Source organism: Syngnathus leptorhynchus, chromosome 6, assembly GCF_054491065.1.
Source record: "Syngnathus leptorhynchus isolate UIUO chromosome 6, UIUO_Slep, whole genome shotgun sequence".
Lineage (NCBI taxonomy): Eukaryota > Metazoa > Chordata > Actinopteri > Syngnathiformes > Syngnathidae > Syngnathus > Syngnathus leptorhynchus.
Window position 1 is genome coordinate 13,726,502 of NC_141200.1, and position 25,959 is coordinate 13,752,460.

The window sequence follows — 25,959 nt, forward strand, 5'->3', positions numbered from 1 at the left end:
AACAATTAACCTCAATTCAAATGGATCAGAAATGGGGTTTCTGGTCACAAAATGATGTTAAGATCACGGGAACATGGAAGATATCCTCAAACACCTCATGAGGCATTTACCACTATGTATTATGAACATTTGTTCAAGGCCAAAATACCATCTGGGCCAAACAACTGGATGTGCCGACTGTAGATTACTGCTTGGCTGCAACAAGCACCTGTGCTTTCTTTAGTCTCAACTAGTTTGAAAACAAGAACATCGGCGATAAGTAAGTGTGATAAATCCACTCAGACCTCTCGTGCATACGTTCTCACAGGGCAGTACAACACTGATATCAATCCAGATGTCCAGAACATGTAAAAAAAAAAAATAAAGAAAGGAATATTAAGTATATTTTATCAAATAATCTATTAATCACAAAATTATGATGGCCAACTATGACCATAGAACAAAGTTTTACTACTTATGACACTGAGCAACAAAAGCCTGCATACACGACGGGTAGGCTAAAATGTTGGCAGCCACTCATTAAAAAAAGAGAGAAAGCCTGCAATGTTCACAAAAATGTTTTCAAACTGAAGAAAGAAAATATACTAATGATAGTAATGCATTGCCTTTTTTTCTAGTTCAACAGAATTATTAAGCAAACTGCTGACACTGTCATGGATAAAACTGATTCTGATGTTAATGAATAATAATGAAGGTAAGTTGGTAACCTTGACTAAGTATTTTCCTGCCAATCTTTCTTTTACCAAACATTGACATTTTACACCAAAAGACAAGGGCATCAACATCCTTACAATGAAAACTAAAACCAAACACAATGTCTAATCACTAACTACTCAACATTAAAAAAAAAACCCACAACAATAAAAAAGCCCGCAAAACTACAGGTGTCAAAACAACTACTAAAATGATAGTTTACAAATGTCGCAATGAGCAATAAAGATCAAAGTTCCGACCTAAACATTTATTTAGAACTTCCCATTTCTTTATTTCAGCCATGTTCTATATCGCTACATACAGTCAAAGTGAAAATCTACTGATGGTTTTACTGCAAAACAAAAATGACACTGTGAAATTATAAAAAAAAAAAAAAATAGCAAATGGAGTCTTTCCCTAAAAGTGTTGCTGATTTTTCTTTCAATATTTGTACAATTATGTCAACCTTTTTCTATTCTTTTTATAAGAATTTACTAAACCTTCAATCTCTCAGGCGTAACAATATTTGTTACATCAACAGATCCATCTGTCCACATCACTATAACTTTACAATCCATTTTAAAATCTACAGCTTTTCGACCATCTTCAAAACCACTAATTCTAAGTATTTTACATTGATCACAATTTATCTTAAACACACATTGCATCCATATTTCTAAGACTATTTAAAGAGTGAGGTTTTGGACTATGAAGGAAGTTGTCATCAGCTACATCATTGAGATTTTCCTTTCGATATTTTGAGGCAATTGCTTCAATCAAATAAGTTCATAAACAGTTCTGAAATTGTTGACAGGTACCTTGCTAATTTCAGTAGATTTGTATTTTATATTTATATAGACAACTTGAGTCCATTTCAAATCACAGAAGTAGCCATTGTGAATGTTCATTCTTGAAAGGGAAACTTACTGATAATTTTGTCAAGTCAAACTTCCCAATCTTCTTCAAGTATGACCCATACTGACAGGACAGGACAGGCCCTCTGGTTGTGTGACAGCCAATCAGCATCCTGTGCCATTTCGACTGACATCTCAAATTGACAGCTAGCAGAGGGTTACCCTTCACCTGAGATGCAAGTGAGTCTGCTGGTTGGAGATATGGTACAAGGAGACAGTCAGAGCCCAGTAACCTCCACGTTTGCAAGAGATGGATGGATGTGGGTCAGCTCAACTCTCATGCAGCTCACGGTTTTTCTGGAACTGCACTTTTTTCCAGTATACTTGAGTATCAGTCCTTCCACAAAAATACTTGAAAACAAAAAGAAGTTGAACCAAGAGAAAATAGATATATTTAAAAAAATAATAAAATTTTTTTAAATGTTCCTTCATCTGTTAGTTCCAAAGATCCAACTCTCTACAAAAATGTCCCATTTCGAGGATGGCTACGATAAAAGAGAATATTAAATTGACAGCCAAGCTGAAATGTGATCTACTTAAGGTACTTCATTTAACAGCAGCATCGAGACAAATGATATCTCCCTCAGCCTTCCAACTCTGAACCCGAGCCACTTCCCATCGTTCACCTCTAATTTCGCTATCTGAATTGGCCCTCTTAAATCTCTCACCCCTCATCTGTGCCTCTCATTGATCTTTAATCCCTCACCCATTTAAACCCCTCATTATCTCTGCGCTCTAAACTCAATATTCTTTATTCCTCACCGTTTCTATAAGGGCCACGCTCCCTTACCTTCACCTCACCTGTCCCTTTAAAGGGAAAGTACCACGGAAAATGTACTGTATATCTATAAATGGGTGTCAGTGCGAAAACATACAAAAAAAAATAATCTATTGCCTGAAGTGTGTCTATGAGCACATTCACGGCATTTTCAGTTAATTCGATGGCTCGGGTGATGAAGTGCTGCTGAAACGAAATAAAGTTCGCACTGTTTATCGAGGCTTGGGTCCACTTTGCATTTTGCGTTTTGCCATGCTCAACAAGTAATCAACCCCAAGCGTTGCCTATAGTTGTTTTGGCAACAAATGGTCATGAAAGCTGTACTTGGCTTTAGCTCTGCAGCTGAGGGCCTCATTTTTGTAAGGCAAAATGTAAAGGATGTAAAGTATCATTGACTGTGACAAATGGAATGTATCCTCATGTGCTCATATACAGCACGGAACTATATACAGTATGATAATGCAATTTCCACAGGACCTAGTAAATATTACTCGTGTTTACTAAAGTAGCCTGCGGAACCCTGTGCTGAGATGGATAAGTGCCAAGCAGTACAATATGTCTTACTTGGCTGACTTGCTTGCATAGTTGACACTTTTAAAGGCTGTTTAACTTCGCCGTGAGGCTATTCTTTGCTATCCTTGCTACTACACATCATGAAATTGGAAAACTAAAATGTGTTAATAAAATGACAGGTATTATCAAACAAGTATGATAGAATGGCAGATATTGTTAGAGTAATGATTTCATAAATAACACGTTTCAATCAAATCTAAGGTCTATCATAATAGTAAAAGTTGAATATTTTAGTTCTTCCATTTTGTGAAATTGTGCAAATGTACTAAATACAGGCTAAACAATAGGGCATTTTTTTAACAACTGGAGCAAAACTCAATAAAATCAAAAACGTTTCGTCAGCGGTGTAGATAGTTTTGCCCCATCAATGGCTTCTCATATTCAAATCTATAATGACAAGTGGAAACTGGGAATAGCAGTTTGACCTCACGGGTTTTACCACAGACATCATGGTTATCTTTTTTTATGAGAGCTTGTGAATTTGATAATTCATCACTGTGTTGTTCATCAGCTTGCAATTGTATAATAAGGGCATGAAGCACTTTTACTGTTTAGATGGAGATTCTCTTTGGCCACTGACAATGGCGTTAGAAGGCAAGCAAGTGGGGAGACTGCCAGGCAGCCAGCTAGCAAACGACAAGGGATTACTGTGACACCATTTGCATATCAAGAAGTTAAAGCTGCGAGGGAGAAAATATCGAACCGTCAAGCCTGCAAGGTCATTCGAAAGATAGTTTTTTTTTTTCCCCTTCACTTCATAATTTATTTTGCATATCATGCAATATGGACAAACTGTAGATTAAAAATGGCAGCTTTAGCAAATCATATCATTCCTGATAGGAAGCGGCTCCCACCTAGACCTTTCTTAAGGCACCTCGCTGCCAGTGCGCGATCAAAATGGCACGAGAACACACATGCACACACACACACAGTGCTGCAGCAGGCAGATGACATCTTGATTGTTTCACAATGGAGTACACATCCGAGAAGTGAACATTGCTGGTCTCACTAATCCATTCTGAATTATCACTACTTTAATTTATGTATTTTATTATATCGGCAGAGGCCACAAAGTCATTGTCTTGTTTCTCACTCTGCAGCAAGTAATCATGAAAAGAAAATTGTTGACGACAGTCTACAATTAATATAAGTAGTTTAGAGTGCCACAAACAACAGTGTCAAATATATTGAATGAAAAATGCTTTCCAGTGATCAAATAGTATTTTAATGTAACAATAGGAGATAATTAATGATAAAGAAATTGAAAACGTCCCTGATCACTTGCAATGGCAGTTAGATAGATTGCGAGACATCATATGGTTAAAGTAGAAAGTAGAAAAGTAGTTTAGAGTGCCACAAACAACAGTGTCAAATATATTGAATGAAAAATGCTTTCCAGTGAGCAAATAGTATTTTAATGTAACAATAGGAGATAATTAATGATAAAGAAATTGAAAATGTCCCTGATCACTGGCAATGGCAGTTAGATAGATTGCGAGACATCATATGGTTAACAGTAGAAAGGGCCAATACAAGATTACTATTCAAGAATCCCTGCACGTTAAAATAAACTCAATTGATACACTAAGGAAGTTGGGAAAACACACAAACCTTAGGTGGATCCCAAATAAGGAATGGGAGTCTGTGTGGCAATGTAAGATCATTGAGAGAGAGCAAAAAAAAAAAAAAAAAAGGGGCAACAAGGAAAACCAACTGTTTTAAGAGAGTTGCAGCTGGCTGCATTATGCAGTAGTTGACTGCTGTTCTTGCGTGAGATAAACAAAAACTCGGCCAATGATACGCCAATCTGTATATGATTGGATTTCAGTGCATTGGAACAAGGTATACTTTATTAGAAAATGTCATTCCAAAGAAATAGTGACTGCAGTAAAAGGACATTTGTTGTCCAGTGCCTTCAAGTGGAACCTTCAAGTGGAACTTCGAAAGCGGAATGCTTGTGAAATTGTACGATTCATATTTTCATATAATGTAATTCAGAATAATCCATTTTAGTCTTTATATGCGGCATCTCAGCTGACACGCAAATACAATTAGCTCCTTCTGCAGGTTCACCATAGAATTATTGAGTACAGAATCATTCATTTAACACAAACATTTTCACAGTTTTCTCTCCTTTTGTATGACAGCAAAGATTGTTGAAATGTGAATCCTCTCCCCTCACCACTTTTGTTACTCTGCAGTCAACACAGTTGTGATACAGACAACCCTTTATTGTGTTCATGTACTTGTGGTTTAAAATATTAAATAAAATGGCAATGACTCAATTTCCATTTTTTCAAATGGGGAAAAAATACCCTCCATGATCATATCAGAGGTCAACTGGTATCTAGAGGAGAGTGGATTCAACTCTATAATGTTCACATAAGTAGTTATTAATAAATTAACAGGCAATAAACATTGTGACACAGCATTAAAGGTTGTTAATGTTGACACTCCTGAGCGACTCGACACAAAGTAAACGGCAAACCACCATAAGATTAAACACTAGGAACTTCTCGTCCCTAAAGCCAGTGTCTACAATCAACAAGAGTGAGAAACGAGTGGAATGCCAACACTCCCAGGGGAGATAAAACCCTGTTTACGTCCATTCTAGCCAATACACACGTTCTCTCTCATGCGCTTATGGGAAGTGTCTGATACATGATGAGCATTTTGTATGGACAAGAGTACAATTGGCTGGTGGCACTTATCCACAATGACAGGCCAGATGAGAGGAAGAGAAGAAAAGAAGCATAGAAGGAAAGACGGGTTGGCGGAGTTGTTGGCCAGCCAGTGATGGAGAGACCAGAGGAGGAGAAGGTGGATGGATGGATGGATGGATGGATGAATGGAGGAAGGAGCGATGGAGGAAGGGGAGGCTTGACGATAAGAGAAAAATTCAGACTGGTCAAAGTTTCCTTTTTGCCAATCGTGCTCCTGATAAAGACAGCGCCTGCTCCGGAGCTGATAGAGGGGCTATCTCTCTCCCTTTCTCTCCCCCACTCCACCACCTCGCTCAGCCGCCAGTTAGTTTGCGTGGAGGAGTGTGTGTATGTGTGTGTGCGTGTGTGTTGGGGGTAAAAAAAAAAAAAAAAACCGAATGACCATATCAGTACAGCATCATGGTGCTACCATCAACCAGCCACCACGCAGCAATTAATATTGCTCCAATTACTGTTAAAAGGACAAGGCTGGGACAGGACGATAATGAACACATCCTCTCCTCCCCACTGGAGGAATTAAAACCCACGCACACACGCGCGCACACACGCACGCACACACACGCACACCACTGAGCTCACATGCTCGAACATGCAAACACGTAAAAAAAAAAACACAGCTTGAAAAGGAACTAGTGAGAGATGGTGTGCTAATCTTTGTCCACTGTTTAACTCATTGAAGACAAAAGAAACAGCAAAATAAACAAACCTCGATAAGAAAGGTATTTTTCTTGTTATCTCCTTCTAGCTCTGTGTGTCTGTTTTCTGTTGTTGTTTATGAGTTGAATACATTTGCATCCCTGTTGTATTCACATCTTTAGAAGGGACAAGGTAGGACAACCGAAAGGACACGGGAAGAAGACCGGTGTGGGAGAATGTTTATTTTTATATGTTTTTTAATTGATTTCTGATGACCACGATTGAGGCTATTATGTCAAACCTATTTTCTCCTTATTTTTCTGTCAAATGCTTATTAAAGTTTACATTCCCTGCGTGCCTCTATGGTGATATTCTGATCTAAAGCAAATACACAAGAAGTGTCATGGCTGCTTCAGATGGATCATTTTAAGGTGAGACGCAACAAGTGAGAAAAGGTGAACCATTTTGTCAGATAGATAAGTGACCATAGCAATGACGTGTATTTTTTGTTTACATTGATTTGCTTTCTGACAGTTGCTATATTAAACATATCCACAAAAGGTGTAAAGTAGAAATTATTTTTTACATTTTTTTCACATGTTCATTCAAACAACTTCTGAACATGGAGATGAAGTAGGAAGGCAATCACATGATCCTTTTTATGGTTTTATAAGCAGAGAACTAATGTGGCAGCCTGATGGGACAGAGAGCAGCATTCGGGATAGGACAGTGGCGCCACCGTGGGATGGCACAACAATTTAATTTTAATGTGATTATTGAATTGACTTCAAACATCTTGTCCAAGAGATCTTCAAAGCTGCACATTTTAGGAGAGTCAACTTCAAAGCAATGACATGAACAGTGAATGGCAAGGTCACTGTCAAGGACATTAAGAGTGATACTGAACTCAATGCAACGAGAATGTGTGGGGCTCTACTCACCTGGACCACTCCACCGCAACACCCCATCCTCTTCCTGCCCTTCATCTTCCTCTTTCCCACCACTGCGTGGCAGACGTTGCTCGTCACCAGCTTCGTCTGCCTCATCCGGGTCTCCATGAATGTCCCTTGTCCTCGGATCTGGATACAAGACGCACCAAGTCGTTAGTGAGAATTCCTGTGAGCTTCAGACTAAATAAACCATTCATAATAACTGGCTTTCAAATCTGGACAGTCATCGACCTAATCTGGTGTGTGTGTTTGCAAGCTCTGGATATTTGCCTGTGTGATGTGTGTGAATGTGTCTGGGCAGTGGCTGTTCCTGTCTGTTGATCAAAGGCTGCTGTGAAATGACTACCTGAGCTGTGTAACACAACACCTCGCCACACAGAGACGGGCCTTTTCATTCAGTCTACAACTCTGGAGAATCAGAGATGATGCGTTCACTCTCCCTGCTTTCACCTCCCTCATTTTGAGGCTACAATATTTCCACTTGTCCTCTGCCAGTATCTCATTTTTTTGTTTTTATTGTTAGCCACCACTCTTCTCTCTCGAGCCCTCTGTGAAATGTGAGAGTGTAGGGGAATGGGGGAAGTTCCAGGTTTGCTTTTTTTTTTTCTTGAGCTTTACCGCTAGCTAACCCTTGTTCTGTCACATTTCGCAAAAATTGAGGCTACCAGTGTTTTTCCAATCAACACTGATATAGGTGCCATTGATCAAGGTGATTACAGAGCTCAGTGATCAAAAGAGATCCTTGTGTGGTTTGGCACATGATCTGACCAGTGTGTGTGTGTGTGTGTGTGTGTGTGTGTGTGTGTGTGTGTGTGTGTGTGTGTGTGTGTGTGTGTGTGTGTGTGTGTGTGTGTGTGTGTGTGTGTGTGTGTGTGTGTGTGTGTGTGTGTGTGTGTGTGGACTTCACGTGTGTGGTAATGCAAAGCGTTTATCCATGCATGTGTATATGTGACCTTTGCCTGTGGCGCTGTTATCAGTCTGTTTATCAAACGGTCGCGTCCCCTCCCTATTAGTACAACTCGTGATTAGTCAAGATTAGATCGATATATAGTTACATCACCTCAGACTATCTGAGTAAAGATCACTCTTTTCTTGTTCATGAAGTCTTGCATCATATTCAGGACAAGGGTTGTATTAAATGAAGAAGTCTTAATGTTTGTTATACTTTTTTCAAGGTGTTTCCTTTCTAAATCGACACCACCTCCATCTTTATGGCCTTAATAGTCTTTATTGTATGCAACGACATGCTAAACCATCGCTTTTTTTGTGCCAAAGTACAGAATGAATAAATCCTGGGGCTGAATTCTTAACGTGAGGCTCGAAGACTTGTTTTGTTACTATCTACTTGTTCTTGGCACTATCAATTGACAAAAAAATAATGATACATGAGGATGAGTATCTACCTGTAACTAAAGATTTAGCCATTTTAACCTCAGCATATTTTTTTTAGCCTCCTAGCTTAGACTGCACAAAGGCCGTGTTTACCCTAACACTGCCACTTTGATAAAGAGCAATAGCGTCCAATCAATAGCCACCATAAAAGGCCAGATGACCACGAGGCACACCCAACATTAATAATGTAACCATTGAAAGATCTGATCTGCATTGTCAAATAACATTCCCGCTCTCACACGTCAAATCATCCGACGGCTACCACTTTATGTAGCAACATACTGTACAACAACAAAGGACAATGCAAACACAAGCGCACACACACGCACGCACACACACACACACACACACACACACACACACAGACACACACACACACACACACACACAAATACCCTCACCCATCTAAATAGTGCCATTATTTTCAGCTATAAATCACATTGAATGGCACATTGATTTTATCCTGCGGGGGATGAAGCGTGGGAGGGGAGCTGGAGACACAGTTATTGCATTTAATATTATCAATATTATCTCCCATATCATCTCAGACAGGGAGGCAGGTATCGGGAGGAGTCGACAGACACTTCTCTGCCAAAACCCTCCCTCCCCCAGTCTCAAGACAGTCTCCATCAATCTGATAAGCTCAACTTCCCCTGTCAAACTGGCAGGGCAAAGTCATCCAACAATCTCACCTCCTAACTCATTTCTATAATTCTTTTTTTGGCTTTCATTCTGCCCCTCTGTGTAGTTCTTCCTTCTTGCATATGCTGTCGTGGCTGGACACAGGATGACAAAAGCTAGATGTGACCTTGCAATCGATATGTGGTCAAATCTTTGCAGCAGTTGCATCAAAGTGTGGACTGGTATTATTTATCCACAAACTCAGTCGAATAAACAATCAAAGAAACAAAGAGCAAAATCACATTTCATAAGCATGTCCTAAAGAGAGAATTTAGCATTTTGGAGTTTTAGAGTAGCTATTATTTCAATAAAGTTGCCTTCTCTCTTTTTCAATAACACTTCTGGCCTTGTCCGGTCCATCACTCTAGGGAAAACAGTTAAAATATTAAAAACAATAAAAACCACTTCTCAAACAAGTTTGGAAAATAATTGTGTTTTTCTTCTTAGTGGAGCAAAGCTTAAAGAGTTGTATTTAGATGATTCGCTATTTACAGCTTGTAGGTAGAATGTAAATTATATATGCAAAAAAAAAAAAAGATAAATTTGCTTCTGGCATATTACCGTTATTATGGAAAAAGAAAAGAGTCAACTATCTAGTGCACACACCGTTTTAAACAAAGGGCACTCGTGCATCCGGTCTCTTGAAGCCAAGGTGTAGCAGAAGAGAATGTACGAGCCCAAACATTCCCAATTGGAGTATAGCCAAGCACCCTATCTTGAATTTCTCTCTTAACTCTCTGCTGGCTATAAAGCCATAAAATGGATTTGAATAAAACACAGAGGTCTTCAAAGTATTCCCTCTTCTCAACTACTTATCAAAATGACGGTACTTTAAAAAAAGAAAAGAAAAAACAGGCGGTGGTTTGCAAATTATCCCCTCATTCCTTTGTGTTTAGTTTACATCTTCAACCTGTTTGTCTCACAGTCCATAATTACATTTGTTTTCCTGAAATAAACATGTTATATGAATATGAGTGGATATGGTCATCTGTCCCAGGTCATGTGTCAGCCAGGACTGCTGATCTGTCTAGGGCAAAGATGTCAAACAAATCTTTTGTCGTGGGCCACATCGTAGTCATAGTTTCCTTCGGAAGGCTATTATGACTGTCAACCTAAATAAATGTATGAAGACCTCATATGATATTCACTGTAGGCTACACAACAAACTGATGAATAACAAGTTTTCAAATCAGAGACTCGTAAAAACTGTTCAAATATCCTGAAAATGGGAATGACATTTCTAGCGATATCTCTTTTTGTAAGTAAAGACAATTTGGAATTTTAGTATTAGTAAAATTAAAGTTTGGGACTTATTAGTAAACTCCATGGGTCGCACCTGACTGTACAGGAAGGACACTGACATGTCAGATACCCAAAGAAGACAATCACCCTGTCACACATTTCCTGGATCATACTAAATGCAATGTGTGTACTTCACCACGAGTTTGTGATTACATTTTGCTTGCACTTTTGCTGAAGAAATTGGTGGTAGGCTTGCAAAGTCTGGTTTCTCTGTGGCACTGAAGTGCATGTAACTTTGAAATCTACACGCATCAATCCTAGACTGTTGTATTGTATTAGTTCTAGTAGTGTATCCATCCATACATCTTCTGAAACACTTTTAAAAAAACAACACATGCTCAAAAATGGAAGAGGTTGGCTCTAAAAAGGACATGAGAGTCAGAGGTCAAAACTGGGTCATACATTGACTAATCAGTAAGCTTTTGGCCAGGCTTCCTGTGATCTAGAAGTATGATTGCTGAAGCTTTTTGTAAAAACGGAACACGTTTGCAACGGTTTAGAAATTCTGAGATAGAGAAAGAGAGAGAAGGAGAGAAAGAGAGAGAGAATGTACACTCACGCGTGTGTGCAATAATAAAAAATTACTACAAAATGAAAAGGGTGTTAGGTAGAGAACTGAATGCATGTTTGTGTTACTGGTAGATTGTGTTTTCCTTGCTAGTTATCGGAGGCACTTATCACCTGTGTGTGTGTGTGTGTGTGTGTGTGTGTGTGTGTGTGTGTGTGTGTGTGTGTGTGTGTGTGTCAGCAATTGTCTCTCTTTTTTTCTCCCTTCCAGATGGCGGATAAGAGGCCTTGCCTTATTAGCCAGCGCTGGCCAGATAAAGACCTGGTATTGATCCCAGGTTGAAAGAGCAGGTTCGTCAAACATGGCTGATTTATAGCAAACTGATAATGACAGCGCTGGGAAATTGAGGAACCCTCGAGAACAGAGGAGTATATCAAGAGTGTGATGGGAAGGAAGGTCCATGTTGGGGGAGGGATAGAACAAAGATGGTAAAACAAAACAGACAAGGGCGCTTCAGTAATAACAAAGTTGGAACATCATTTTTCTTTTATATTACATCATTCCCATAACCTACCGCTTACCCTTTTCTTGCACGCGCACGCACGCACGCACACACACACACACACACACACACACACACACACATGCACACACAGACTTTCCTAATCTCTAATCTTGTCTCGATTAGCACCTGACAGAATTTCCATGGCTTTATCAAACCAACCGAACCAACAGACGCTTATCACTTCCAGCCCCAAAATTTCACAAGTGCAGGAATTTTTGAGATTACAAAAACACAGCTAGAGAAATCTTGAATAAGTCAAAAGAATATGACTGAACACTCTGCTATCAGACGGTACAAGCGGGAGGCATGGGATAAGAGGTGCATTGAGGGGACAGATTTACCGGTCTCTAGATTGAGCCTGAGGATTTTTTTAAATGTAGATATATTTTTTAAATATGATGAGGGGGGCACTTTATTGAGTACAAATTTAAGGGGAAAATCACATATGGTAAAACAATCACATGGCAACAAGGTCAAGGCAATCTGCTGAAATTCAAACTAAGCTTTAGAATGGAGAGGTGTGGTAATTTAGTGTGAAATTTAGAATGGTACGGCATTTCACATTCCTATTGAAGTGATCGATATAATCACGGTTATCGGTATTTCCATGAAATTGCTCAAATAAATGTAAACAACAAAGTAGTCTGAGGTGCAGCCAATTTCAGAATGTCATTCAAGTGACTGTGTGTTGATATTGATTCATATATTATTAGTATTGAATTGATGTGCGTTACTGAGAAAGCTCATTCACTCTTTAAACAGCAGGTTGTATGTAGTCGGAGTCTCAATTTTTTCAGACGACTTATCAACAGCAGTTTAGTAAAGTATTGTAGTTTATGTTTGTGGTGGCGAGTTTTGACCATATGCTGTCGTTTCTGTAGGGTTAAAGGACAATGTTCTGAAAAGAAACCATCCGGTGAGCTAGTTTTACGAAAAAGAAAACAATGGCAAAGAATCGGACGTGACTGGTGAGGCTGGTTTTAAGTGAGAGAAATAGCAATCATTATTAATCATACATGCAGAGAGAATCATGCAACCTTTAATTGTTGATTGTTCTGCATGGCAGCTGCCCGGTAATAACCTCCTGGAAACGTTATGAGGATTTAGATTTTTCAACTGAATAATATGCGCCAGCATGTAAAATGAAACTGTGAAAAACCACCAATGAAAACTTACGTTGCCATGTTTCAGTAAGAATCTCTATTCACTGCCAAAATGATCTTTGAACTGGCAACAGGCAAGCACATCATGCTGAAAAGGAAAGCTGGCCAATGTTATTATTTTAGTCAACTAAATTTGGACAAAAGTATATGGGTGACAAATGATTCAAGTTATTTCATAATTCATACATGTAGATTAATCAGGTGTCTAAACTGCTCTTTCCACATAATGATGTAATGTGACATGTAGAGGTGTCTAAATTGAGGATATAGATTTCCAAACTGAGGATACATTATGAAAACCGAAAGTAGAGATTCCTAAACGAAAGGTCAAGATTTTCAATGAATGTTATTTTAGTAGGTTCCAAAAATGTTGCTTGCCTCTAACTTGCTTGCTTGTGATCAACAACTTCCATCCATCCATTTTCTGTACCGCTTTGTCCCCACGGGGGCCGCGGGTGATCAACAACTTATTAATTGAACATTTGGGGTGGTTGATTGATCACTACAGATCAGACTAAAAATAGAAGATAATTTACTCACCACCATATTTCTCATATTTACCATTAACAACAATATGTAAGATCAAATATGTTTTAGATGTTTTTTCAGGTATTGTAAATACATAGTATGCTTTTTGGTGAAGCTGAATCAGCTTTATAGGCTTGTGCTGTGCAACTCACCTTCATTGTACGGTGGTGTGTAGGATGGTGGACTACTGCTGTCACCTTCTGCTGCTGAATCATCTAGGTCCGAGGCCTCTGCCTCCTCTCCTGAGAGGCCCAGGTTGTCAAGAGTGTTATCCTCATTCTCGTCAAGATCACCAAGGGAACCTGCAGGGCAAAGATGAGGGGAAATGGAACAAACTGTAAATATAAAACTATCAGTGCAATTACTGGCTGGTGAGAAGTGAATGTTGGTAGGATTTATTTTCTTTAATTGTTGTTATAAACAGTGAAATATTGCCACAGAGGACCTATATAACACAGTCTAAAAACTAAGAATCATCTTAAGTTGAAATGCATTGTTGTTTTCTGTAGGGCTTCTTTTCCAGACGGTTTTCCCAACCAACCGAAGCATTCGTTGTGTATAGCTAGTGGCATTTGAAGGACTTGAGAAAAGTGTCTTCTACTAGTAGCAGCACAAATCAAATGCAATTTAGAGAAAGGCAAAATGGAAAGGCACAAAACAGACAAATACATGCAAATGAAACCAATGGTTTCAAAAAAATGGGTTTGAAGACAGGGACCCGCTTAACGATCTAATCCATAAGATTAATGGCAGAAGCCAAAGGGGACCTAAAGCCAAATTGCAGTATACCTAAAATTGAAGCTAAAAGAGTGATTAGTGAAGGGCTGATCTATATCAATTACAATTTCACAATCCCTGCTGACCATAGTAATTATACAGTACTTTTGATCTATTTTAGCCTGTTTGAAGATTACATCCATGAAAAGGGGTGAAAAAAGCGTTTTCATTATTAATGCCCCCTCTTTAAGATGAATATATCAGCCTTCTTAAAATAGTAGATTTGGAGCTCAGAACCGTCTCTTGTTTGCTGTAATTCAAGCTTCAGTTATGATTCTTGGCTTGCTGTTTGGTCACCAGAAAACATTAGTCATCGTTTTCATTTTGAGTTTGAAAGATTGAGTCTGGGTAACCATTTCATTTAAAGCGGAAAGTCAACTCCAACATGTTCTTTGTGACAATATGTTCTGTACAGCCCAATAAATGCAAACTGTGTTCTGAATGATGTTTGGTTGTGGAATATGAAGTAAACAGGCAAAATCCAGCTGTTTTTATCCATTTCCGGGCGCTGCCATTTTGCCACTTGATTTCGATCACAGTTGCCAGGCCTCAGGTCACAACCAACCACGGGCCGTGATTGGTTGTGACCTGAGACCTGGCAACTGTGATGTCATTTTCAGTTGACAGCAAGACGCAAAATGGACGCGTCCTGAAATGGATACAAACGGGTGTTTAATTAATACTTTACAAATGTAATAAATGAGACAAAATATATCTATATTTAAACAAGTGGGAGCACCCATCCAACCATTTTGTAAACCGCTTCTCTTCACAAAGGTCGCGGGCATGCTGTAGCCTATCCCATCTGATTTTGGGCAGTAGGCGGAAGACACCCTGAACTGGTTGCCAGCCAATTTCAGGCTCTGAACTGTGAGGCGGATGTACTAACCAGTGCTCCATCGTGCCGCCGTAGTGGGGGCAATGGTTTTGGGGTTGACTTCCATTTTAAGGGGACTTGAGCTCTTGAGTAAGGCAGACATGATTAATATAATGTGCTCCCTGTCAAGGGAGAACACCAGATGACGAAATACTAAAGAAGGAATGGCGTGAGGTTTTAAATCTAATTCAGAGGGAAAGCCATGATTCGCATTTGCCCCACCCCTTTGCCTCAACCCAGACAGGTTGTGAATAAATTCAAATTTGATTATGTCAAACCAATAGAGGGATTGTTACAGAACTAAAGCCGTGACTTGGGGCGTATATATTTACAATGCTAAAACAAAGGAGTCTATAATCTATACAAAGCACACAACAATGCCTGTGAATAAAGAAGCTTGTAGAAAAAGGGAGAGGCAATTTTTCTAATTCTGTTAATTTCACTTGCAAAGCAATTAAAAGCAGCCAGAGATAATGCTTGGAAACAATCGCTGCCTGACAAAGTGTTTCTGTCTTTGTAAATGAAACATCTTTAGGCTAATTTCAACTTCCACGCCTGCATGGTTCACTCTAATTTCAGATAAAAATTAACATAGCTAGATTTGGACCTTCATAAGAGAAAAAGATAGTTGAGAGGGGGAGAAGAAAAAGATCGATCCCATACACAATATTTTTAGAATTAGGCCAATGCCGTCCAAGCGTTGCTTTATCTAGTTTTCACTATCTATGAGGACATTTTCATACAATTAATTTTGCTTTAATCATAATTGTACAAAGGGACTTCTCTGTATAAAATTCCAATTACATTTTGTGTTTCAAATGTTAAGTTTGAATTGTGATTTCTTTCCTCATTACAGCCCCGGTTTAATGAATCAATCACTGCATCACTGCTTTCGGACATTGACTGGTAAAGAGAAAGTTTCGGGTTTCTTTTTTTATCCAAGGAGAAATATCTTCTCCTTGTGTCTTGGAGAGTTGTAGAAAGGATTGTGGGGAGACTGTAAGATTTGACTGGTGAATGTTCCGCTTCATTTGCCAGTCAAAGTGTTAAGGCTATATTAATTGTTATTCTGTGATATATCCACTAGGAAAATTGGACAGAACTATTGGAGACGAACGAAAAAAAAAATGCACAAGGCACATATGTATTATCAATTGTGCTGAACTTATCAAATAGCACTGAACTTTCTGAGTTTTGAAATAATGACGTACAATCCACAGCTCATAAAAAGAGCCTTGAACTGCCTAATTCCCAAACTCAATGACCACATAAAAATAAAACTTGGGGACATTGTTAAGAATGAAAGCTGCACTGAAACCCTAAAATATCTAATTGACAGAAAAAGGATACGATGATTAAGTAACAATAGATTCATTTCAATTTCAATTGAGGTGGTTTCAATTTAAAAAAGCTTCAATTCATGTAAATGATGTTGTCTGAGTGACAAAACAAAACAAACATTTCTATATGATTGTGTAAAATATTGTCAGTTAATAAGAAAATGGATTTTAAATAATCCCTGACAGGATGACAAGACATCTAGCAAAAGAAGAGGCTGCTTCAGATAAACACCCTTAAGATTAATTTAATCCATGAAACGCATGTAAATCTCTGCAAAAGTCTCTGTAAATCAAGATTTATTAATATACTTCTATACATTTTTAGTGCATTTTTGGACAGTAACAACATATGAAGCTTTTTCATATATTATATGAAATATTTTATTTTTCACGTCATTTAACTTTGATACTTCTTACTACAGTATGTGCATAAGTGTAAAATATGTGCTTTTAATACATTTCAATTTTGATATATTTTTCAATGCACATACAAAATATCTATTTTCCTAACCCAACAACTAGGGTTTTGAGTAAACAACAAAAGAACCACATTCTGAAATTTTCCCCCAGTGTTTCCGCATAAAAATTACTAGGACACCTAAAAGCTGCTGAACAAGAAACAAACAACTCATTTTGTAAATTTCTTTAAAAATATCAACTCACTCATGAATCTAATATTATTGAGGTGCGGTTTATCGTGCACATCATTCAAAAAATGAGGCAGTATCAATATAAGGAAAATACTTAACTGCCATCTAGTGATGGCGTCCGCTCTCCATGTCTACAGTCAATAAACAAACAGTAACACATTTGGTTGTCCTGTCTGTAACGTGGCATTTTCCTGTTTTTTTATTGTTGCAGAGTTTCCCCCGTTTCTTAAGAAAAGTGTTTCTCAGTGTACTCTGAAGAATAAATCCATTTTAAATACTACTTGAATATGTATTTACGACAAAAAAACTGGGCTCCATGACCAAACCGCGTGAGACAGAATGTCGTGTGGAATTGAGGCGTATAAAAATCAAGGTTCGGGTGTATAATGAAAAAAGAAAAAAAAAACAGAAAATGAATCAAGGGACCACTGGAATGCCTATCCCTTATATACAGTCTTCAAGGAATGTTAGACATGCATCTTCGTCCAATGTGAGGGGAAGCCGCTACCTGGAGAAAGTCCAGGCAGGCACAGGGAGAACATGCAAACTCCACAGAGGAAGGCAGAAGCCTGAATCTTAACCCACGGCCTCCGAATTGCAATTTACAGAGAATATAGTTGGAATTAATTTTGTATTAGGAGTAGCTTTATTCATACTGTAAATAAATTGCATTGTTGGCGGTATATAGTCAGTGATGATCAAGGCTCGTCAAAGTTTTAAATGAAAACAATACTTTAATGTGGTGATGAATCTAAGTCCTTGCAGACACAGAGCGGCATCAAGATGAAACTGAGAAGAGTTTTGTAGAAGAGGAGAATACTTGAGCTGCTGCTCAGGGACTGTCGCTGTCTGTCTTAGAGAGGCACGAGGAGAGGCAGAACAAAGTGATGCAGCTGATGAAGGCACCCAAGATACTGCTTTATTAACTCTCCATCCACATCAAACCTGCGGCAGGCAAGCTCGGTGATTAAACACTGAGACAACACATATCAAACCTGTATGCTCAACAAGCCTGATTAAACAGACGCAAGCCTTGCCGCTCTTACGCTAATAACCCAACGCACAGTGAGAAAAAGGGAGAGTGGGGGTGTACTTGTATCAGACAATCAGAAACTTGGAAAGAAAAACATGAGGAAAGGATATTTAAAGAAAGACAGGAGAGGGTGGGAGCACGACTTACGTGACTGGAGAGGAGCCACTTATTGATCAGTGTGAAAATTGTTCAATCAATCGTTCACATGTAACAGTTCCCTTGGGCCATGCCCTTACCTGCCACCAACTAATCCAAGCCATAAAATCAGAGAGCCCTTGAAATATAACTTATTGCAGTATAGTCCGTTGACTTACAGGTTTATTTATTAATGGGGACACACTGGTGAGCCAGATCATTCATTTCCCTTATGAAATAAATACAAAGACCATGAATCCATACCCAACCTATCAAAAAAAAAAAACACATTTTTGGTAAACCATCTTATTGTAATAACAGCAGCGAGGACTGAGCAGGTCTTGTTTAACTAACCAGCGAGAGCTCAGCGGAGTTTAATCCAGGCATTGATCAGATCCATCCTATTTAGTGCAATCATTTTTTTCAAGTTCATTATGACTGTTTATGAATCATAAAAACAATTGCATTTATTTAACTGTTATGAAACCCAAGGGGCGGCAGGGTAGGGTGTGCCTGTGCGGTGTTTGCATGTTTCCCCGTGCCTGCGTAGAGTTTCTCCAGGAACTCAGGTTTCCTCCCACATTCCCAAAACATGCATGGTAGGCCGATTGTGCACTCCAGATTGCCCGTGAGTGCATGTGTGCCCTGTGATTGGCTGGCAACCGCCCACTGCCCGATGGCTGCTGGGATAGGAAACAGCGCGTCCACGACCCCCGTGGGGACGAGTGGTACAGAAAATGGATGGATGGCTGGATGGATGGGTGGGTGGATGGCTGGAAGGATGGACGGACAGACAGACGGGCAGACGGACGGATGGATGGATGGATGAAACCCAAGATGTTATACGCGTGACATTTTTTTTTCCTAATGAGAGACCATATACCTACACGGGAATTTGAAAGTCTTAAATACCCTGAGTTCAAGAGAATTCAAGGCCTCTTTACCTTGACTGCATACATGTCTAAATGAAGAACATTCTCTCGGTCTCTATGCTTCATTCTACTTTCTGACCTGCTGTCTCCCTCATTTCTCTCCTTATCTATCTCATCGCCTCTTTTACTTTATTCCTCTTTGTGGCCCTTTTAATATCGCTTCTGCTCTCTCCCCATTCCTTACAGCACCACCCTCCTGTTCTCTCTCTCTCTCTCTCTCTCTCTCTTTCTCTCCTTCACCTCCATCTCTTCCTCCTCTTATTTTTTAGCGAAAAAACGTAGTGACTGGGAGCGTCACTCTGCGGATAGCTGGGAGCCGTTGGCGGTTATCGGCTCCTGCAGACTCTCTCTCCCGGTCTGATCTGTCTCCTCTTCATTAAGCAAATACGCCGACGTGGAAATGAAAACATAATAGCTATTTGATTTCCAGCGAGATATTTTGCATATTGGTTCGGAGCTGATAGCGGAATTTCATCAAGTCGTTTTTTTTTCTCCCCTCTCTCTGTCGCTCTCCCCCACTCCCTCTCCCGCCATCACTACTGCCACTGCTTTTCCCTCCATCCCCCCAACACCACTGTCTTCCCCGTTCCCCCTCCCTCCCTCCATCCACACACTTTAAAAACTGCATTACTGAGATGTGCCGACTTTCAGAGAGATTTCTTTGCATTGCTGGGAAGAGGGGAAAAAAAGAAATCTGGTTCCCCAGGAAGACTACTTAAACGATTAAATACCCCCCATTCTCATCTTTTTTTTTTTTTTGCTTTTCCCTCTTTTGATAACAAGGAAGAAAATTTGAAGAATTCACAGTGCTTTAGGTTGACTGCACTAATCAGAGATAGGAGGGAGAAAATTAACTCCTTAATGAGCAGAGCTGTCTCCCTGATAAAGGTTCTGGTGAGATGGCAAAGTGGGACACTGGCTGAACATTGGGAGAGAGACAGTAAGGGGAAGATGGAAAGTGATAGAGCTGGCTAGTGGATGGCTTGTAATCGAAACAGAATGAGTTAGACTTGACACCATGCAGAGGAACAATTAGTTTTGCTTCCTTCTCCTCTGAGGAGATATTTGCTTCTAGAGGTACGAGAGGGGGACAGGTAGTGAGATAATAGCGATATCGGCCTTATAGCATCACAGATACCCTTCGTGCATTGCCTCGGCGCCAGACGTGATGAATGGTCCGGACGTGGAGTATATCCTTCATGCCCCACTGAGAGAAAAACTAGTCCTGGAGAAGAGGATCAGCAGCTTCTTCGCCACAGGACTACAGTATCTGATAGTCCGGTGTCTCTCACGAGGACTATTCACTGGCTGTGAACCCAAAGAAAAAAATCTCCCCGTTGCTGTGTTCTGTGTTGGAACACTATGTTGTTGCTTTGAGCCTGATAGCAGTGTGCCGTGTTGGAGCTCCAGCTAGTCTGGTACCGAACACTGACAGTACACAGATATGGAAAGATCAAATGCGCTGTGATGTCAAAATTATTTTGTAATTGATGAAAACTGTCTTCTTGTCATTTTTCCCCTCCAACAGTCATCGCAAAGGCTCATATTATACCACTTAACCTCAGTACACGATTACAGTTTTCAGAATTAGATAAGAAGTACTTGACTAGCACCTGTAATCACTTCTGGTTCTTGGATCACCACTAGCAGATGAAAAGGGCAATATACAAAGAGTAACTTTTTGTGAGATTTAGGGATTTTTGTAAGATTTAATGAGATTTAATGGGATGGATGGACGGACGGACGGACGGACGGACGGAAGGAAGGAAGGAAGGAAGGAAGGAAGGAAGGAAGGAAGGAAGGAAGGAAGGAAGGAAGGAAGGAAGGAAGGAAGGAAGGAAGGAAGGAAGGAAGGAAGGAAGGAAGGAAGGAACTATTACAGTAGAAGTCAAGTCGAATTTTTGTCAAGAATGGTCAAAATACCTTCAACCAGAATCGAGACTCTCATTGGAAGCTATAGGAAGCGTTTAGAGGTTGTTATTTCTGCAAAAGGAGGAATTTTCTGTTGGGGTGCCCAAATTTATGCACCTGCCTACTTTTGTTCAAGTAATGATTACACAATTTCTGTAAATACTATAAACTTCCTTTCACTTCTCAAATATCACGGTTTGTCCGCTATATAATATATTTAACTGAAATTGCTGATCCAAACAACTAATGATCTATAAAGGAAAATCATGAAAGTGATCAGGGGTGCCCAAACTTTTTGCATACAACTGTACATGGGATTTCACTGTATTATTGTTTGACTTGACTTCCCCTTAAAGGGTATTTTAGTTGCCTTAACTTTTAACTATTTGGCAAACATTTTGCGAGCATTTGCGACTTTGAACGAATCCTGACAAACTCGCAATTATTTGTCGCTCATGGGATGGGAGCTTAAACAAAAGTATGTTTGTTTTGTTTGATAATTTATTATAACAATAGTGTAACATCTTTAAAACTGCAGTTCAAGTCATCAGCAAATCCTGTGGAAATGGTCTTTACATCTAATGAGCATGCGTCACATAACTACTGAAATGTTGATAACATAATCGAGATGATGCATGTCATATTTCATCACCTCTGACAGAGATTTAATCAGACTTTTTTGGCTCCTACGTCACCTCTCTGCTCCTCAGATTATCTCTTCTTTTATCGTTGTTGCACATTGAGTTTCCATATAATAAAGCAATGGTCTCCAGATTACATTTTGAAGAAGAGTATCAAGGAAACAACATGTTTGCAATTTAATGTGACATAGTCTCTAAAAAAAAAAAGTATTGTACTTTGCATCGTAATGTCGAATTAAGGTTTCACATTCAGTAGCAAAGACACTTTCTGTTGAGTTGGATCAAATCTTTCCTCTGGTGCTGTTTTCAGTTTCAGTCTTTCTGGCAGCACTTTGGACGCTCCAAAGAAAAAAGGACAACCCACTTTCACATACGCCACTCAGAATAATATAGACTGTAATAATCACGAGGGGCGGAACGCAATTTCATGGACACTTTGACAGTCGTCATCATAATACAGAAGACCTGTATAATGCTGCATATAATGCATATACTGGTGAATTTTCAATGACTCTTTTGCCCTCACTATGCAGGCAACTAACTGCTAGCAATGTCGGTTCGCTTCTTTTGCATTCATTGGGCGGTGCCCATGTTTTAGGTGCACATCGCTTTACCTTCGTTATTAAATGGAGGTGAGGGTCGGATTTCAAACTATGAACATGACTTGTCAAGCCATGCTCATAGTCATCGTCAAATTGAGTCGTTCCCAAAATCTTTGCAAGAAAGTTGCAAGTCCAAAAGATGGCAACTTGAATCCAACTCCAGTCAAGACATAATGTATAATTTGAGTCCCCCATCTTTGGCTATTACCCAACCCACATCAACACAAATTTAAAGAATGAGGCCATGTTTTTACCAGATAATTTCCCAGTAGCTTTGAAACAACAGAAAGAGCGGAAATGCTTAATGTGATGCCATGCATATGGTCCATTCACAAAGTATTTAGAGCAAATAAACATGGAGCACAGTGCTGTCATTAGCAAGTCTGGGTTCAAAGGTTGGCTCAGGTCCAAGAGTTTGCATTTTGTTTCCATTTTGTCTAAAACGAAAAGCAGCTTGAAAGTTCTATAGTTGCGTTGTTTCGGTTTCCTGCCTAATGGCTCCGCCAGTCACACGAAGAGCCTGGATGCAATGTCGTATTTTGACATTTAATGTGGCAGAATAACGAATCAAATCAATTTCCTGTGCATTTATGATGCAGCCCGAGATAGCAAATTTTGAGAACAGAGGTTAAAAACAGGTGTTGTTTGAAATTGCAAAAGGAAGGGGTGGAGTTTTCAATAAGAGTGATAAAGAGCAGTTACCATGCAGCCTGAGCTAAGACCCTGGACTATTGAAGCCAGGCATGCAGACGAGAAAGCCAGCTGATAAGCCCCGCTGATAAAAGATGGAAAATAGCAGCAGATTTGAACTTTCCCACCATCCTAAGATCCATGAGAGAAGGAGGGGTTGAGTCTACTTACTTATTGAATCCCTCTTCCTATCTAACCCCCCCAACACACACACACACACACATCACTGTTCCCCAAGAAACACCGCAACAAGGCTAATGCACAGTAGAAAGATACGAGGATGATTTCTCTAAATGCATAGAATGCATAGAATTCTGTGAAATAACTTCCAGCCTTCTTACGAAAAAAATAGTATCGCATGTGTGACTCACCTCACTCACAGTCTCTCCCTCTTGCTACAAAGATTCTTGACCTTGAGAAGAATGTCTTGTTTAGAATAGTACAGGAACCAACGGTAGGAAGACCTCATTGTAAATACTAGGGGACCTTTAGTTGAGGGTTTATTATTTCAATAAGACACATGAATAAGGTTACCCTGAGATCTGCAAATTGGCTACTTACGTATTACAGTCCATTGTTAAAAATATATAGTCTATACTAGCATGTCCATTATGCTATGATTCAAGTTTCAGCAGGCAGCAAATCAGTATTTAGGCCTGAACACTCATAGTCCAATGACTTTTCATTGTTGTGACGAGTTTCCGGAGGCTGACTCGCTCCTGCAACCATACCGGCGTTAAGTGGTGACGGGCACACATTCAAATCGATAAGGACAAATGAAGTGCTCAAAGGTAACACTAATCATTTTGATTAGCCCAACATCTTATCTCTCAACATATTTTATGAAGGTATTCATCACATTGGATGGTTGTTCGACAAAGTAACACTCTTTCGCTCATCCTCCAAACTACAGCGGCCTTCATAATTACTCTTTATCGGAATGTCAACTGAAAACTCATGTCAACTGTAAAGCTTCCACAGGCAGATCAAACACAGACACACACATTTCTGTTGCTTTCAGAGACTAAACAACTCAGAGGGAGGAAGGAACAACAGCCTGTACAAAGAGGAAAAAAAACATTCATGGAAAGTGTAACAATATCTTCCCTGAGGGTTGTTTCACTTTGACAGTGTGGTGGGATTGAGTGGATTTCATTTCTATGCTATACTTCATCTTTTTTTAAAAAAGTTAAATTTAATGTTGCCAGATAAGAAAATCTACTAAAGCACAGAAGAACACGTGACGCTATTTATTTTCTGTTCTTTTATTAATCTATCAGATTTGCTTGTTTTTTCAGCTTTATAATGGGCCTCTTTGAACTTCACTTGGGCTTCAAACTGCTGCCAAATGCCAACTCAACTGTACAGTAATTGACTGTAATTCCTAAATGGTGTTCAGTGCTAGATTTTTGTTCAATCTGAAAAGCCTACATTTCAGTCTAATCTGTGTTTTATTTCAATGACATTGTGGTGGAGTTTAAAGGCTAGTTAAAAAAGAAAATAATTTCATTTCTCATACAATTAAAATGAAACTCATGAGTGGTTTTCATCTTCATACATATTTTAAAAAGACATATTCAGAGAATAATGTTATAATTTAGGACATTAACTTTCACTCTTACTTACTTTACATTGTGAATGTTCAATATGAATGATTAAAACGTGTCTTTCAAAATTCCATTTGATGGGACAAAGCTCAAATTTATTGACGAGAACCATCTACATTTTGATAAATTACTTGAGATTAGAAAGACTTGACAGATATGATTCCTCTCTTCGTTGGAAAGAAAACCAATTATAAAGACATACAAAAATGTTAAGACAGTCAGGAGCTGAAACATAATTACCTGCTTTTATGATTTAATAATTGTCTACTTTTAATATGCCTATTGGTTAATGCCCATGCTGCACTGTAAATCCTAAATGCATTACTGCAACATCTAAAGCATGTGAGCGACCTCTTGAAAAGTTATGTCGCTAAAGACAGAGAAGGGAATACAAAATAAGACAAGTAAAAGAAAAGAAGAGAAAAGAGAGAGAGAGAGAGAGAGAGAGAGAGAGAGAGAGAGAGAGAGAGAGAGAGAGAGAGAGAGAGATGAGATGAGATGAGATGGGCTGGGGGGGGGGCAACAGTCACTTGGCTTTGCAGCCGTTATCTCCGCCTCCTGTCACAAGGCTTAAAATAAAAATAAAAATAAAGTGAGATGGTGGCAGCAGTGTAGGGATGATAGCCCTGTGGAGCATGAAGAGGGGATGTAAAGGAGATAGCTGGTTAAATATAACCTATTGCATGGCTGGCAGCAGCAAAGAAAGGAGGCATTTTCAAGAGGCAGGGCATCAGTGGAGCCCTCGTTGCCCTGATAATCCACGTTAAGTGTGTGTGTGCGTGTTTGTGAGCAAAAGAGCCATAATTACTCTGCAGATGGAAAAAAAAAAACACATAACACACGACCATGAAAGCTAAGTCATGAAGGATTACTTTAGCACACAGACAAAGGAAACACACTCAAAAAAAGGGAGCAGAGCCAAGAAAAGATGCGCTCACTTACATCTACATATCTTTCTGCCTTGCCAAAGGAAGTATCAGCAGCCCCCTCTCGCTCACCCCCTTTACAACGCCAAAAGTCACAACAGGGTTTTGATGGGAAAAATGTGCTTTCCTCAGATGATGGTTAGATAAGGGGAGTACAGCCAAATGTCAAATATGATAAATGGAAGGGTGCAGAGACAAGATCACTCACACAGCACAGGCAGGCAGGCAGGCAGACACACGGGGAAATACTCCCTCTCTTCATTTGGGCACATAAGAAACATACAATAGGTTACAACTGTTTCGTCCATGTTAAAAGTCACTTAGATGAGATAGTGCCTTGTTGGCTTCTATACTGTGCAATGAACCGACTTTGATAAGTTAGAAAAAAAAAAAAAAAAGGTACTGACAGGTTGTGTATTTAGTTTCAACTAA

At 39.4% G+C, this 25,959-nt stretch overlaps 1 protein-coding gene across 3 annotated transcripts in view; it reads right to left on the reverse strand.

The window, feature by feature from the left end:
* Window positions 1-25,959, reverse strand: part of zfpm1 (zinc finger protein, FOG family member 1) — an 80,601-nt gene that overhangs the window by 29,836 nt on the left and 24,806 nt on the right. For 2 of the 3 annotated variants that reach the window (XM_085915181.1, XM_085915180.1), the window contains exons 2-3: window positions 13,559-13,708; window positions 7,259-7,396 (exon numbers count right to left, since the gene is read on the reverse strand). In XM_085915181.1, coding sequence (XP_085771307.1) covers window positions 7,259-7,396; window positions 13,559-13,708 — 288 coding nt within the window. Of the gene's footprint in view, window positions 1-7,258; window positions 7,397-7,613; window positions 7,840-13,558; window positions 13,709-25,959 lie in introns of those variants that run through there. The other variant, XM_085915182.1, reaches the window with a different exon arrangement.